A 15,207-nucleotide genomic window follows, 5' to 3' on the forward strand; every position below is an offset into this window, starting at 1 on the left:
CTGCCCCTCCACTCGGGAGCTCCCATCAGCACGGGCGCTCATCTGCGTCTCTGTGGCTGCCTCGTCACAAGGTGGCGAGTCATGCACGACGCAACAAGCCATGTCCGTCCGGTCAAGACGCACTTCTTCAGACAACCAGGAGGAAGATACTACCGCACACGTCTCACCACCGTGCACAGCGAAGGAAGCTGGACCCTATTTTCCCCTCCCGAGCCACGAGTAGTAGTGAGTGAAAACGAGGGTGACACACACGTGTCAGTCCTCGCATTTCACTAATCCCTATGTAGAAAATGTCATGCCAGTCATAATTATTTATATTAAAATCCGATGACACACATTGTCAGCAGTCATGTTATTATAAAACTAAATTTATACTCCAAATTAGCATACCTTAACAAGGCAGACGAGAAAAAATTACACCGAAAAAACATGTACAACACATAGTACACTAAACATAGCATATGTTGGTACTTAGCGTGAACTCTTGTATATAGAACTGTGTTGTGAGTTGACTTTGTGGCACTTGTAACGGGCCACGTGACAGACACAGTTTAAATCACCCGCCCCCCCCAGCTTTTTTACAGTTGGCACCATGTTGGGACACTGCAAGGGTTGGCGTCCATAAACCGTGAGAGTGGCATCCCTGCAGTGAGAAACAAAAGACTGTCCTTCGTTTTCATCGGCATGATGGCGGTAGGTCGCAATGGTGCGGGCTGATGCTATCGTGTAATTTATGTTGCATCGTCGGTTGAAATCATTTTGATACAGACCACATATGTTTGCCAACATTAACAGCATATTTAGTGGAAAAAAACGAAATTTTTGGAAAAGTACGCAATAATTGGCGCCAAAGTTCTGTATCAACCTGCACCCGGCTGCAATCTGCCGAGAGCGACACTCACTTGTAGCCGGGCTCGACGGAGTAGGAGTCGCAGATGTGCGTGAGGGCGGGCACCCTCCGGCCCTGGTGGTCCCCGCCCGCGAGGCACAGGTCCACGGCCAGCTCCTCGCCGGAGCCCGCGCTGCTGGCCGACAGCTTGCGGCCGTGCTGGCTGAACACTTCCTCCGCGTACCTGCGCCACACACGCTCTCTTTCAAGCCCCACACGCACTGCCCGGCGGTCGTCCAGCACACGTACCATCATGTGATAACAGGCATGATTGAAATTACAAACGTAAGGAGATGCAAAACAATTTGTTTAATGATTAAACTTAATGGTAAAATTTTGCTTTCTTATCAACACCATAACATCTTGGCTCTAATTATTAACAGGCATAATTAAAATTACAAACGTAAGGAGATGCAAACAATTTTTTTAATGATGAAACTTAATGGTAAAATTTTGGGTTTTTATAACACCATAACATCTAGGCTCTAATTATAACCGGCATAATTAAAATTACAACGTAAGGAGTTGCAAAACAATTTTTTTAATGATGGAACTTAATGGTAAAATTTTGCTTTTTTATTAACACCATAACATCTTGGCTCTAATTATAACAGACATTATTAAAATTAGTAACGTAAGGAGATGCAAAACAATTATTTTAATGATGAAACTTAATGCTAAAATGTGCTTTCTTATTAACACCATAACATCTTGGCTCTAATTATAACGGGCATAATTAAAATTACAACGTAAGGAGATGCAAAACAATTTTTTTAATGACGGAACTTAATGGTAAAATTTTGGTTTTTTATAAGAGCATCACATCTTGGCTGTAATTATCTGCTACAGGAGCACAGTAAAGTCGCCGGCACTCACCTCTTCTCCACGTCAGCGCACTTCTGCTCGAAGTAGCGTCGCAGCTCTTCCATCTCCCGGGTGTGCTTCTGCTCCAGCTCCCTGCGCAGCTGTCCCGCGTCCGTGCCGAGCACGCCCTCCCTGCACAGCACACACACCGCCACGCTCGCGCCCGCCTCAACCGCACAGCCGCCCGAGCACGGCTCAGGCAAACCCCTTGCACCGCCCTTACAGTCCCGCTACCTGACGCTGTGGCACGATGACTCTCCTTCAACACAACTGTCTTGCATTTTGCACAAAAATGGGCTATCCCTCTTTGAAGATGATACGTGAATTTTCAACCCATGGACCACTACATGTAATTTTTATTTTATTTGGTAGGCATCACTATCAGAAATGCTAACCATTAGTGATTTCGTGGCCGACTTGAGTGCACTGCACACGTCTTCCAAGGAATGAATAGTACAAGATATCATCGTTCCAGCGTCCCAGTAAGTGTCGTACCTGTGGCTGAGCCAGTTGACAGGCATCAAGGTCCCGGACATCCTGTGATGATCTACCGAGAGTACTTGTTACTGTCCACGACGAACTGGTATGTTTCTGTAATGTTATTGTGTAATATATGATGCAGATGCTTAAAGTGTTGTGTAAATTGCTTATGTAACCTATTGAGTTAGTTTTATTGAAGCTTTTAGTCAGTTGAAATTTCACTTCTTATTTGTTTCATTCACTGTGTGTTCTATGATTTGACTTCATTAATTTAATTCAATGTTTTCATTTCCGGAAAAATATATTAAAAAAATAAAAAAATTCTCTACTCCAAGGGAAAAATTCCCGTTTTGAGGGAAATTTTCCCATTTTAGTACTCAAAAATGTCAACAGCTTGAAAATTCTCAAGAGCTGATTAAATTCCATAACGAACAGCCGCTCTAAGCTGCCGAGGTCATGACCTTGACCATAAGGATGACATGACCGCCATATTGAATTATGACGTAACTGTTGCATTTATCAGTACGGCCGCCATCTTGAAAATACGTAGTTATTGTGCTAGAAAAATTTGAAAAATTTTAAAATTTATAAAAAATTAATTAATAAAATTTTAATAAATATTTGAATCCACCATTGCACATTTTGTTATAGTCACCATCTTAGATTCTAGAAACGTTGCACGTTTCGTTGTGCCCACAATCTTGGTTGTGTATGACATCATCATTGTATGTTTTGTTACAACTGCCATATTGGATTCTACATCGTTGCAATTTTAGTTACGGCCGCCATCTTGAAAATCCGTAATATTTATGCTAGAAATAGGAAAACATTTTAAAATTTATAAATAATAATTTTTTTTTTAATAAAATCACTTTGCCATCTTGCATTATGTCACTACCGCCATCTTAAAAATCCATATAAGAAATTTTTTTTAAATTTATAAATAAATTAATCAAATTTTAATTAAATATTATTTTAAAAACGCACTTACATCATGCAGTCCTCGGTTCAAACATAGTGAGGGCAAAAAAAAAATGACAACAGATCCTTTCTCCACGGAAGCCGCCAGCAGACTGACCTCCCACCACTAATGCCAAGGTATATATCGTCAGCTAGTATGATGTCATGTCCGCCATCTTGTTTTCATCTGCTAGAGGCCTCCATCTTATTTTCGTCTGCTAGAGTGCACTGCTGACATGCTAGTTTAATTTTGACCTGATAGAGTGTAGTAATTATTTATTATTACTGCGGCATCCGCCATCTTGAAATTTTGACGCCATCTTGGAAATCGTAAATATTTAGCTAGAAATTCAGGAAAAATTTCCAAAATTCATTACAAAAATCTGCAATTAATTTACTGATATATGCAACAGTTCCTGTCCTTCCTTCGACACCTGATCAATGCAATAATTTTTAATTTTTATCTAAAAAATAACCATTTCAATAAATATGGTGGAAAGTCCTTTAACCATTATTTCTTACTTGCTAAATCTCTTACTTAATATATCTCTTACTTGCTAAATCTTAATTTCTAAGTTGCTTACTTGCTAAATATATTACTTGCACAATTTGATACTTGCTCAATTACTTACTTGCTTTACAATTTACTTGCTAAATCTATTATTGCCAAATCTCTTACCTGCTAAAACTCCTCCTTGCTAAAACTCCTACTTGCTAAATTTCTTTCCTGCTCAATATCTTAGTTCCTAAATCTCTTAAGTTTTTAAATTTCTTACTTGAATGCTCTTACTTCCTAAATACATTCTTGCTAAATTAATTATATGTTTATCACTTATATGCTAAATTTAATACTTGTTAAATCTCTTACTTGAAAATCTCTTGCTTGCTGAATTACTTGCTTGCTTTATCACTCGCTTGCTAAAATAATTGCTTTCTAAATTCTCACTTGCTAAATTACATACTTACATGATAAATTATTTACATTCTTAAATTACTTTTCATTACTTCATTATACACTAATTTACTATCTTAATTCCATACAACATTACTTAACTTACCCTACTTGATATATCTTAATTTTATAATTATTTTGTTAATTACTAAAACACTATTTTATTGAAAAAACTAACTTACTAGCAACCTTACTAACTTTATTATTTGCTTATTAAAATAGTACTTGCTTATTTAATTAATTATTCACTTAATTACTTACTTTCTTAATTAGTGCTAACTGCTTAATTACTCGCCTAACTACTAATTACTGCTAACTTATTTACGTATTTTCTTGCTCACTTAAATACTTACCCATTTTATGTTCCTACTTATTTACATATTTATGTATTTACTTTATTACTTATTTTTTTACTACTTATTTATATGTGACATGCCCACCAACAGTTGAGGAAACTTTAGGTGTGGAAACAACATAAAAAAGTCAACAAACTTGTCACTGTTATAAATTTTAAGCAGTAACTTTCTTGGTTGGGGGTCTCAAAACTTGAGTTAGGAGCTGGCACCTGGTGGCAGGCCACCCGCTCCTCGTGGGCAAGCCTCGCTCCTCCCTGAAGAGGTAGGCTGCCTGCTAGGCATGTCGACATAGCCACGTGGCCGGAAGACCACCACAGTAGCGATCACAGATATACTCTATGCATATGTTCGTTACCCTCTGGGGGGTATATTAGGGGACCCAGCAAGTCATCTGCAAATAACAGACTGGAGGATTGATTTAAGACCATAGCGATATCATTATTATCATTATTAAAGATGTTGAATAACAAGGGTGGTAAGAGGACTTCTTGCGAGATTCCGGAACTAGAATAATAAATTAAAGATTACGATTAAGAATTGGAACAAAAAAAAATCTTTTAACATGACTAGATAATCAACCTAAATAAGTGTCACATAAACTATTGATAGTTTTTTTTTTTTTTAAAAAGAAATATTGAATAATTCACTTAATCAAAAGTTTTGGCCAGATCAAAGTAGCAAGCATCTACTACCTGACCTCTAATTAATACTTCAGTATATACAGGATTGAGAAAGACAAGTGACAAGTTAATTTGCTGTAGTTGACAATCCCATTCTAAAATATGCTATCAGATAACTTATTTTTTACATTGTAATGACAATGTCTATGAAAATTATTTTTTCAAATATTTTAGCAATACCACTTAGCAATAATATAGGCCTACAATTAAAGAAATATTTTGTCAATTAGGAAAACTTAAGCTATTTTTCAATTAGAAAGGAAAGAAGAACTTGCGAACAACCCTTCAAAATAACGTTAGGGATTCCATCAGGTTCTGTTAAGGTGGTTTTAAAAAGAGATTTAATGGCCCAAGTATCAAGCTCTCAGATAAAAGAGATACCAAAATTGCATCAAAATTGAAACTAGCAGTTTAGTTATATTATGCGGGTTGTTGGATGACTTAACACATACACTAGAAACATATTGAGCATACAAAATTCTGCAGTGTACTGCATCTGTTGCGTATTTTCCGTGCTTCTGCTATCTTCGATTTTCTCCGTCATTCAGCTCCGAGTGTCACCTCCCCTTCCACTTCTCCGCTCCCCTCCTTTCCTTTGGCAGTGTCTTTCCCCCACTCCTTCACCTGTAGATCTACTTTCGCAGAGGTATACATTTTCTAGATTATATACCGTATATACTCGTGCATAGCGCGCCCTTTTTTCCCTCAAGTAAAGGAAAAAAATAACGATGCGCGCTATACAAGGAAAAAAAAAAGTTTGGGGGGGGGGGGGGGAGAGGCGGGGAGGAGTGGAAGTCGTTAACTGCCGGGTGACGGGTGACGTTTCTGGCCAGCCCCCACACATACGCACAAGCAACAAGGCCTCTGTTTCACACACACACACACACACACACGTGATCATGGTCTCTTGTTTATTTTTAGACCTCCCTCCTTTACAGAAAGCCAGCTCAGAAGCTAGTAAAAAAAAAGAGAGAGAGAGAGAGAGAATGTTGTCACCAGTTCCATCACCCCCCCCCCCCCCTCTCCCCGATCGCTTGATCGCTTTCTTCGCTTCCACCATTCCTCGTCCCAGCAGCCAGCGACCGGTGAGTCATCTAGTTCTCCACGCCAGCTTAGCAACGTAGCGCAGCACGCCTCCCTCCCTCCCTCCCAACTACCAGTTGTGACGATACAGCGCTTCATTATCTTCCGTCTACACAGCAGAGTTTAAGTATTTTCCTGACGCATCACCACACATCAATTTAAATAATCAGGTACCACAAATTTTATTAAAATTTATTTATGGGAAAAAAAAATTTCATTTTTTTTTCTTTGGAATTTGTTGCAAAAATCGTGGTGCGCAGTATACACGAGGGCGCGCTATACACGAGTAAATACGGTAAGGTCATGTCAGCTTTAAAATTCCTCTTGTACATTTAGTTCTCTTGAGCAGTTACTTAGTGTCGGTGTCAGAATCGGTCATGGGCGTGTGAGTACATTTCCTTGGAGTTGTACGTATGTCTGTCTTTCTTAAGTGGCTTAGTATGTAACATGTTTTGTACTCTCCAATCCCTTTTGGTCCTCCACGCTCAAAATTTAGTTTACTTGTGTCTTTGTTTTGATTCGTCGCTACTCAGCCCAGGAACGGCACATTCTTAAACACCTTGTGTTCTACTTAACGTATACGTGTTTACCTCAATGTTTAATGGATCATTGATCATATTTGCTTAATTTTTTTTTGAGTAATGTATGGCGTATTGCCTTGTTCACACATGCATCTTGTTGCATGTTGCACTTTAGGTAAACTATGAATTTATTTATTTTATTTTTTTCTACTTGAATAAATATTTAAATTTCTAGTTTATTTTGTCTCCTTTCATACAGGAATTAACAGATTGCAGGAGCCTCCTACCTTTAGGGGCAAAATGTTCTTGACACATTCTTTTTTTTTTAAAAACATATTAATGATCATAATTTTGAAGCAGTAGTCTCCTGCTTCCAGCATTTTCAGCACTTTGGGGCACATGTATAGCATTCCTTCCCCTCCTTTCCCCTCCCTTCTCCTTCTTTCCCTTTCTAGCTTGACCTCCCCCTCCAATTTCCCCTTCCTCCTACTCAGTTCTCTTCCCCTCCACCTTGCCAGCGCTCTCTGTTGTAATGTTTTTTTTGGGCTATATAAGCCCGGCCCTCAGCCAGTCTTGACACAGTCGTTCGGGGTTTCTCCTGATCTGAAGGCTGTCACTGCGGTGGTGGCTCTGCGTCTCTAGGTATGTACTCGGCTGTGAAGCTTAATGTCTGTTTTTATGTATTGTCTCTTTCTCGCGCGTTGTGGCCGCGCTGTAACTTTTCTTTGTTGCCTGTTTAAATGTTATTGCTACTTGTGTTTGAGACCCATGTTTTCGTTCGGGCTTTAGTTAATTGCTCATGCCGAGTACTGCCTGTAGTATGTTTACTAATTTAATTTTTTGATCTCTTCTACCGGCCATATGGGCACGCGGCGATGGCTTTGGACGCTTTTCGTTAAACCATCTTGTAAGTTTTTTTTGTTGCATTCTGCCTTCCTGCCTTGCGGCCCATATTACCTTGTTTGCCCCTAGAGCGCCTAGCCGTCCGCTTTACTGCTTATGATATTTTTATTTATGTGTAAATGCTGTTGTGTAAATGTTTTACCCTAAATTTGCGACCCGCGGGAGTGAGTTGGTCGTGCTTTAATGTTGTTATGCCCCAGTGGCGATTTATGATAAATAAATCTGTTATATTATTTTTAAATTATTGTTATTGTCTTTTTGTTTCTTTTCAAAACACCTATACCACTGCCGTTGGGTTTAATTTAACCCCCCCCTGTATCTTTAACCTCTGCTGCGGTCGACTGGACTTAGTGTCCACTCGGCTTCAATTTATATCTTCTCAGCAAGTTGTAGCATCATCTGACGAAGATTGCTCTCTGTTGCTTTTATTGTTCACAGTTTGCTGCAATTTGTGAAGGTTAATACAATTAAGAATGAAAATAATATGAATTAATCAACTTTGCAAAACACTTACAAGCTTTTATAATCACATCTGAGTGTGGATTTTTTTTTCTTTACGTTTTGAGCATTTTGACAATTCTTAAGATTTTAATCAAATAAAGAATTTATCCAGATCACCTGTAAGGGTTAAGACAGTTTGTACAACTTGAGAAGCATAAAGAACAGAGCAGCCTAGCTGAATTTCCACATCAGGAACAGACATAATCAAATTTTAATTTTATGCTTTACCTTTAACTTTGCCACATTTTTTTTTTGTCAATATTCAAAAGGCCATAACTCTACAATACATTTTTTTTTGGAAAATTATTTTGCCTAAAGAGATGGTTCGTAACCTAAAACAGCGATATGGCGGACAGCGTCGGGCCGAGCATGCACAGCAGAGCGAGAGTTGACCTGGAGGAGTCGTCCGGCGACCGGAGGCTGGACACTGCGGCCCTCATCTGCTGCAGCTGCTGCAGCACACGGCCGTGCTCCGCCTGCATCTCCTCCCGCAGACGTGCCACCGCGCCGTGGTGGAACCCACGCAACCGCTCCTGCACATCTGCAACATCCGGTGCGCGCTTAGCCTCTCATAACTGTCACAAACAAAAACACACACACAGTCAAAAAACACACACAAAAAACACACACAAACAAACACACAAACACACAGAGACACAAACATACATACACAAACACACACACTACTGCCTTCACTTCCCCCTCACACATGGAGTCAGCAAGGTGCAAACACAGATGGAGGCGTTACTTGAGCGAAGAATCCACGAGCTAAAAGGACCACATTGAAGACAAGCAGATAAAAGCGTTAGCAACATATAAAGCACAGCATGGATCAACTGTCAGAAGTTAATACAAGACAGACAAAACTAAAAACAAAACCTCAAGCGCCTACAGACGAGAAACGCGAGCACTGACCTACAGGGTGCATCAATACAGCTTACCTTCCAGGGCAGACAGCAACCGCTCTTGTGCTGCGAGCAACGTCTCCACCTCGATCTGACAGTTGGTAGCGGCGTCGGACTTCCGGCTGCTGCGCGCCGTCTCCTCCAGCGCCAACACGACAGCAGCCAGCTCCGACTCGTACCGGTCACGCCACGCGCGAGCCACCGCCTGCGAGAACAAGGTGGTTCACCGTGGCACCACCCCCCTTCTCGACACACCACTGTGCGTGCTTCATACAACACAATTACTCTCTCTGGTCAGGTATGGCACTGTTCTGCCACTGTCCGGTCACGTTTAAACTTTTGTTTTTATAAAAAATTATTAGTTCTTGTATCTGCACTTTAGGAAATAATTGAACCCTTCACAGGAAAAAAATCATAGATAAATCATTAAATGCCTTAATTTCTCTTTAACGAAATAAATAAATAAATAAATAAATAAACTGGGCCTATCATGTACCGAGTGCAGTCATTGGTCCTATCAGCAATACTAGGAGTGCTAAAAGTTTTGAAAGTAATAGTTTTTTAAATATTTTAATGCTGACAACTTTGAAAAAAAGATTTTTTTTTTTTTTTAAATTTTATGTTGTACAAGTTTCAGTGCTGCCTGAACAGTCACTCAGACTCTCCTCGTCAGACAGAGAGCAGTGGCCGGGGGAGAGGGGAGCGACGCTACCTGCAGGGCAGCGACGTGCTGTCGGCGCAGAGAGTGCTCCACGGCAGCCAGGATGTCGTCGCAGCCCGACATGGCAGACACACTCTGTCCGTGCTCTGCGCCCTGCCACAGACACACACGTCACACGTCACTCGACGCAGCCTTCAGACACTCGGAAGCCATACCTAGTTTAAAACATATTATACAGTTCTGTCCTGCGACAGATTATACCTAGAGACAAGGATTTCATGGTTTCATTTTTAGTCCAATCAAGTTTATAAAACAGAAGATTTCTGTGTTATTGTTTTCATTTTTATAAATTCTGTTTTGTAATAACTATTCCAGCAAATAATGTAACGTTTACATGCTGCATTTTAACGATAAAATAATTTGTAATAAATTAGTAGAATAAATCAGCGACGGTTTGTAGTTTAAAGTGATTCAGCAAGAGATTCACGATCAAAGAAATTAAATAATTTTTCTAATCCATGCACTTCCGTACAAATGTTGTCCAAAAATAATGACATTCCTTGAATTTCAAACTTCAAAGAATTGTTTTCTTGTGATTATGAATTATGTTTCGGTTAAATGCTGCTTATTCCATGATACAACTCTTGTTTCTAATTATACCATAGATAGAACTCGTTTTTAGAATACAATTTTCAGATATTTGACATTTTTTACATGTTATTTTCAGATTTTTAATAATATTATAGAGCAGTTAGCATCATCAAATTTAGCATGATTGTGGCAGTTGAATATGTCAGTGAGTTATATATGCAGTGCAAAATTATAAAGGCTTAAAGAAAATTCCACACCAGCATCACTGCCACCATGAAAGACTTACGTGAAGAATAATATTTATCACTATATCAGCATAATGTGGCTGATGTAAAACTATTTCTGAATTAATACAGTACACACGTATGTACAAGCACAAATTAACCTGTATTCTTGATTGTAAGCAGTAGCGTAACCAAACCACTTGCTGACCTGTAGCCTTTGGAGTAGCTGCTGCTTCTGCTGGAACATGGTCTCCTGGAGTATCCCAGAGGACCCCAGCAGGTCCCCCAAACCTGCATGCTGCTCGCAACGCACTGCCAGCTGTCCCAGCACTTCCCTCTGGTAGTCAGACAGCACCTCATCCCAGCTCGGCAGTCTCTCCTCGCCCGGGGTCTGGGTCGCCTCCATCTCCGGCCTCGCAACACCCGGGTCTGCCTTCGGCTCTACGAGCTCGTCCTCGGCGTCCTTCCGCACCTGCCACGTCTCCTGCACCTCCCGCTCGTACTCATCCCTGGCCGCCAGCGCCGCCTCGCACCGGCGCTCTGCGAGTCGCAGTCGCTCTCTCAACAACCCCGCCTCCTTGGTCTGCACGCTCAGCTGTGCCACTAGCGACACACGAGTCTCCTCACTCTCGTCCAGCCTCGCCAGCAACTCCTTCACTTCTCTGTCCCGCTCTGACTTCGCAGACTCCAGCTGCGCACCCAGTTCCACCCCCTCCCCCCGCAGTCTCTCACACTCCGCCTCCAGGTCCGCGCTCCTGGCCGACGCCTTGTTCTTCTCGTCCTTCAGCCTCTTCAGCAGCTCCTTCGCCTTCACCACCTTCAGCGTCAACTGGGAGTTGTCACGGCGGGACGTCTCCAGGTCGCGCTCCAGCCGGGCGACGCGCTCGGTGAGGGCCAGGTGTAGCTCGTCCTTGCCCGCCAGGAGGCCGCCCATCTTCAGGCACTGCACCGCCGCCTCCTGCAGGTCTGCCGCGTCACCCCGGGGCTCCCCTTCGTCCGCCTGCTGTCCGGCCGGGTCTGCCGTCAACCGACCTCCCCTCGTCTTTCCCTCGTTCACTTCCTTTGCTCCATCGTCACTGCGCAGACACGCCAACTCTTCTTCCCTAACAGCCAACTGCTCCTTCAGCTGTTCTACTTGGTTTGTCACTTCAGCCACTGTGCTCTCTCGTGACTCTTGCAAATCTCGAATCTGTGCTTCTGCAGTCATTATCTGTTCCCTCAGGCCCTTCTCACAGTCTGTTTTCTCTTGTAGCTGATCGTGCAAACTTGCCAACGCTTCATTCCTCAAACCCAACTGCCCCTTCAGCTGTTCTAGTTGGTTCGTCACTTCAGCCACTGTGCTGTCTCGTGACTCTCGCAACTCTAGAATCTGTGCTTCTGCAGTCATCATCTGTTCCCTCAGGCCCTTCTCACAGTCTGTTTTCTCCTGTAACTTAATGCGAAGACACACCAACTCTTCGTCCTTAACAGCCAACTGCCCCTTCAGTTGTTCTACTTGGTTTGTCACTTCAGCCACTGTGCTCTCTCGTGACTCTCGCAACTCTCGAATCTGTGCTTCTGCAGTCAATATCTGTTCCCTCAGGCCCTTCTCACAGTCTGTTTTCTCCTGTAGCTGAATGCGCAGACTCGTCAACTCTCCGTCCCTAACACCCAACTGCCCCTTCAGCTGTTCAAGCTGCTTCGTCACTTCAGCCACTGTATTCTCTCGTGACTCTCGCAACTCTAGAATCTGTGCTTCTGCAGTCATTATCTGTTCCCTCAGGCCCTTCTCACAGTCCGTTTTCTCCTGTAGCTGACTACGCAGACTCGTCAACTCTTCGTCCCTAACAGCCAGCTGCCCCTTCAGTTGTTCTACTTGGTTCGTCACTTCAGCCACAGTGCTCTCTCGTGACTCTCGCAACTCTCGAATCTGTGCTTCTGCAGTCAGTATCTGTTCCCTCAAAGCCTTCTCACAGTCTGTTTTCTCTTGTAGCTGATTGTGCAAACTTGCCAACTCTTCATTCCTCAAACCCAACTGCCCCTTCAAAAGTTCTAGTTGGTTCGTCACTTCAGCCATTGTGCTCTCTCGTGACTCTTGCAAATTTCGAATCTGTGCTTCTGCAGTCAGTATCTGTTCCCTCAAGCCCTTCTCACAGTCTGTTTTCTCTTGTAGCTGACTGCGCAGACTCATCAACTCTTCGTCCCTAACACTCAACTGCCCCTTCAGCTGTTCAAGATCGTTCATCACTTCAGCCACTGTGCTCTTATGTGAGTTCTGCAGCTCTTGTATCTGCGCTTGTGCTGCAAACAAGTGTTCCCTCAGGCCCTTCTCACAGTCTGTTTTCTCCTGTAGCTGACTGTGCACTCTCGCCAACTCTTCTTCCTTAACACCCAACTGCCCCTTCTGCTGTTCGATATCGTTTGTAACTTCAGTCACTGTGATAATACGTGAGTTCTGCAGCTCTTGTATCTGTGCTTGTGCTGCCAACAAGTGTTCCCTTAGGCCCTTCTCACCGTCTGTCATACTTTGTATCTTGCCCCGGAGCTCGTCCAACTCCGTCTGTCTTGCCGCCAGCTCGTCCTCGCAGCGGCCGTCCAGCAGCTCCACCTGTTGCTTGTAGCTCTCCACCTGCAACTGGCAGGCAGCCACCGTCGCGATGTGCTCTTGCTGTGCGGCGCTGGCCTCCTCCAGCCGCCCCTTCAGGACCGCTATCTGCTGTCGGCACAACTCCAGCTCGCTCCAGTGCGGCCCCGACAACTCCCCACCTTTTGCCTCTACCTCTCCTGGCTGTTCTCCCGTCTTCTCTTCAGGCGACCCGAGTTCCTGCACCTGTACAGCACTTTGCGACTTGTAAGTTTCATCCAGCTCCACCAACTTCAAGTCGTGGGCCTCCTTCAGCCGGGACAATTCCACGTTGAAAGCGGCCTGGTGTTGTTCGAGTTCTTTGGCATGGTGCGCCTTCTGGGCCGCCAGTTCCGCCTTGAGGGCGGCTACCTCCTGGTCGAGGGACGACTTCAAACGCTCCACCTCGGTGCGATGCGCGTCCTGCAGTCGCGACACCTCGGTCCTCTGCTGCTCCTCTACCGCACACACCTGGCCACTCAGGCTCTCCAGCCGGTCTCGGTAGAAGGCAATCCTCTCTTCCCACTCGGCCGCTTGTCTCTCAGCCACCTGCGCGTTCGCAGCTATCTGCTCGTTCAACCTCGCTACCTCCGCTTGGTGCAAGCAACGATCCTCCTCCCTCTGCTTTAAAACAACTCCCAGTTTTACTCTCAGTTGCTCAAGTTTGTCCACGGTAAAAAATGATTCCACTGCCTCACGCTTGGATACGTGATGCTCGGATGGAACCAACGCCTCTGCATCAGGGAACATTCGCGACAATTCATTTAAATTTCCCTGGAGTAAATCTATTTCATTCTGCAACGCCAATGCCTTATCCTTGTATTTTAGTAACTCTTTTGTCTCGGAGCTTAAATTCTTTATTTTCGCTTCATAATTTTCAGCCTGTACTTTTAAACCTTCAAGTTCCACAAGTCTGCTCTTGAGTTCTGTTACCTCGTCGTCATATTCCTTGATCTTTTGCTCTCTAGAAGACAAATCATCATTCAATTTCTTTATTTTGCAGTTTAATTCATCGTTCTGAAGTTTGTAAGATTCTGCATCCACCTTGTTCTTGTCGGCTTCCTGCAAGCGTGCGCTAAGAGAGCCAACCTGCTGCGCGAGAGCATTCTCCGACTGGGTGGCAAGCTCCAGCAACGAGCTCACTTTGGACACCTGCGCCTTCAGCACAACCAGCTCCGCCTCTTTATCAGCGAGGAGCCTCTCTCGAGCTTCGCCAGTCTTCATGGACTCCTGCAAGCGAGCGTTCAAGGCATCCACACGCTCCTCGTAGCGACGTCTGTCCGCCCGGAAGCTCTCCAAGTGGGCGGTGACCACGTCAGGGGTCTTCTCCTCCCCCTGCGCCGCCTCCTTCAAGCGCTCGTTCAGCGCCTGGACCACCTGCTTGTGGGACTCCTCCTGGAGTTGGCAAGCCTGCCCGTGCTCACGCAGCTGCGCGCTCAGGGCGGCCACGTCCCTCGCGTGGGCCTCCCTCTCCCGCTCCAGCTCCCCGGACAGCCGCCGGCTCTCGGACACCGCACGCTCTAGTTGCTGCCGCAGTTCGTCCACGTCGCGTTGCAACGCCCGCGCCTCTTCATCGCTTTGCTTGCGGACGGCGGCCAGCTCCTCCTCGTAGCGCCTCCGAGCCTCCGCCATCGCTGCCCTCGTGTCTGCGTTCGCTCGCAGTGCATCGTCCAGTTGACGAGACGCCACCTCCAGACCTCCGTTCTCCAGAGGCGACCGCTGGTGGACAACCGAGAGCTCCTCGTAGGCTACCTGCAGTAGGCGCTTCTCCTCCTCCACATGGCGCCTGCAACACACCACACGCCAGGCACCCCGCTGCACTCCCCACAAATCACTGCACAGTCGCACGTTACACGTTTCACAACCATCATAGGGACAAGATTATATGGTCAATTGCGATAACACCAAAATAACACCAAAAAGCATATCAAAACACCAAATAAAAAATACCAAAATTCAAGTTAATACACTACAAAGACCAAATTGCAATTAAATTATGATATTAGTCAGCATTGTCTACCAAAAAATGTTAAAT

The 15,207-nt window shown here is 44.1% G+C and overlaps 1 protein-coding gene across 4 annotated transcripts in view; it reads right to left on the bottom strand.

The window, feature by feature from the left end:
• Positions 1–15,207, bottom strand: part of LOC134543324 (pericentrin-like) — an 80,480-nt gene that overhangs the window by 55,445 nt on the left and 9,828 nt on the right. For all 4 annotated transcript variants that reach the window (XM_063388270.1, XM_063388273.1, XM_063388272.1 and 1 more), the window contains exons 8-13: positions 10,779–14,958; positions 9,807–9,908; positions 9,131–9,299; positions 8,583–8,730; positions 1,766–1,885; positions 903–1,073 (exon numbers count right to left, since the gene is read on the bottom strand). In XM_063388270.1, coding sequence (XP_063244340.1) covers positions 903–1,073; positions 1,766–1,885; positions 8,583–8,730; positions 9,131–9,299; positions 9,807–9,908; positions 10,779–14,958 — 4,890 coding nt within the window. The remainder of the gene's footprint in view (positions 1–902; positions 1,074–1,765; positions 1,886–8,582; positions 8,731–9,130; positions 9,300–9,806; positions 9,909–10,778; positions 14,959–15,207) is intronic.

The sequence above is a fragment of the Bacillus rossius genome (genome assembly GCF_032445375.1).
Source record: "Bacillus rossius redtenbacheri isolate Brsri chromosome 9 unlocalized genomic scaffold, Brsri_v3 Brsri_v3_scf9_2, whole genome shotgun sequence".
Classification (NCBI taxonomy): domain Eukaryota; kingdom Metazoa; phylum Arthropoda; class Insecta; order Phasmatodea; family Bacillidae; genus Bacillus; species Bacillus rossius.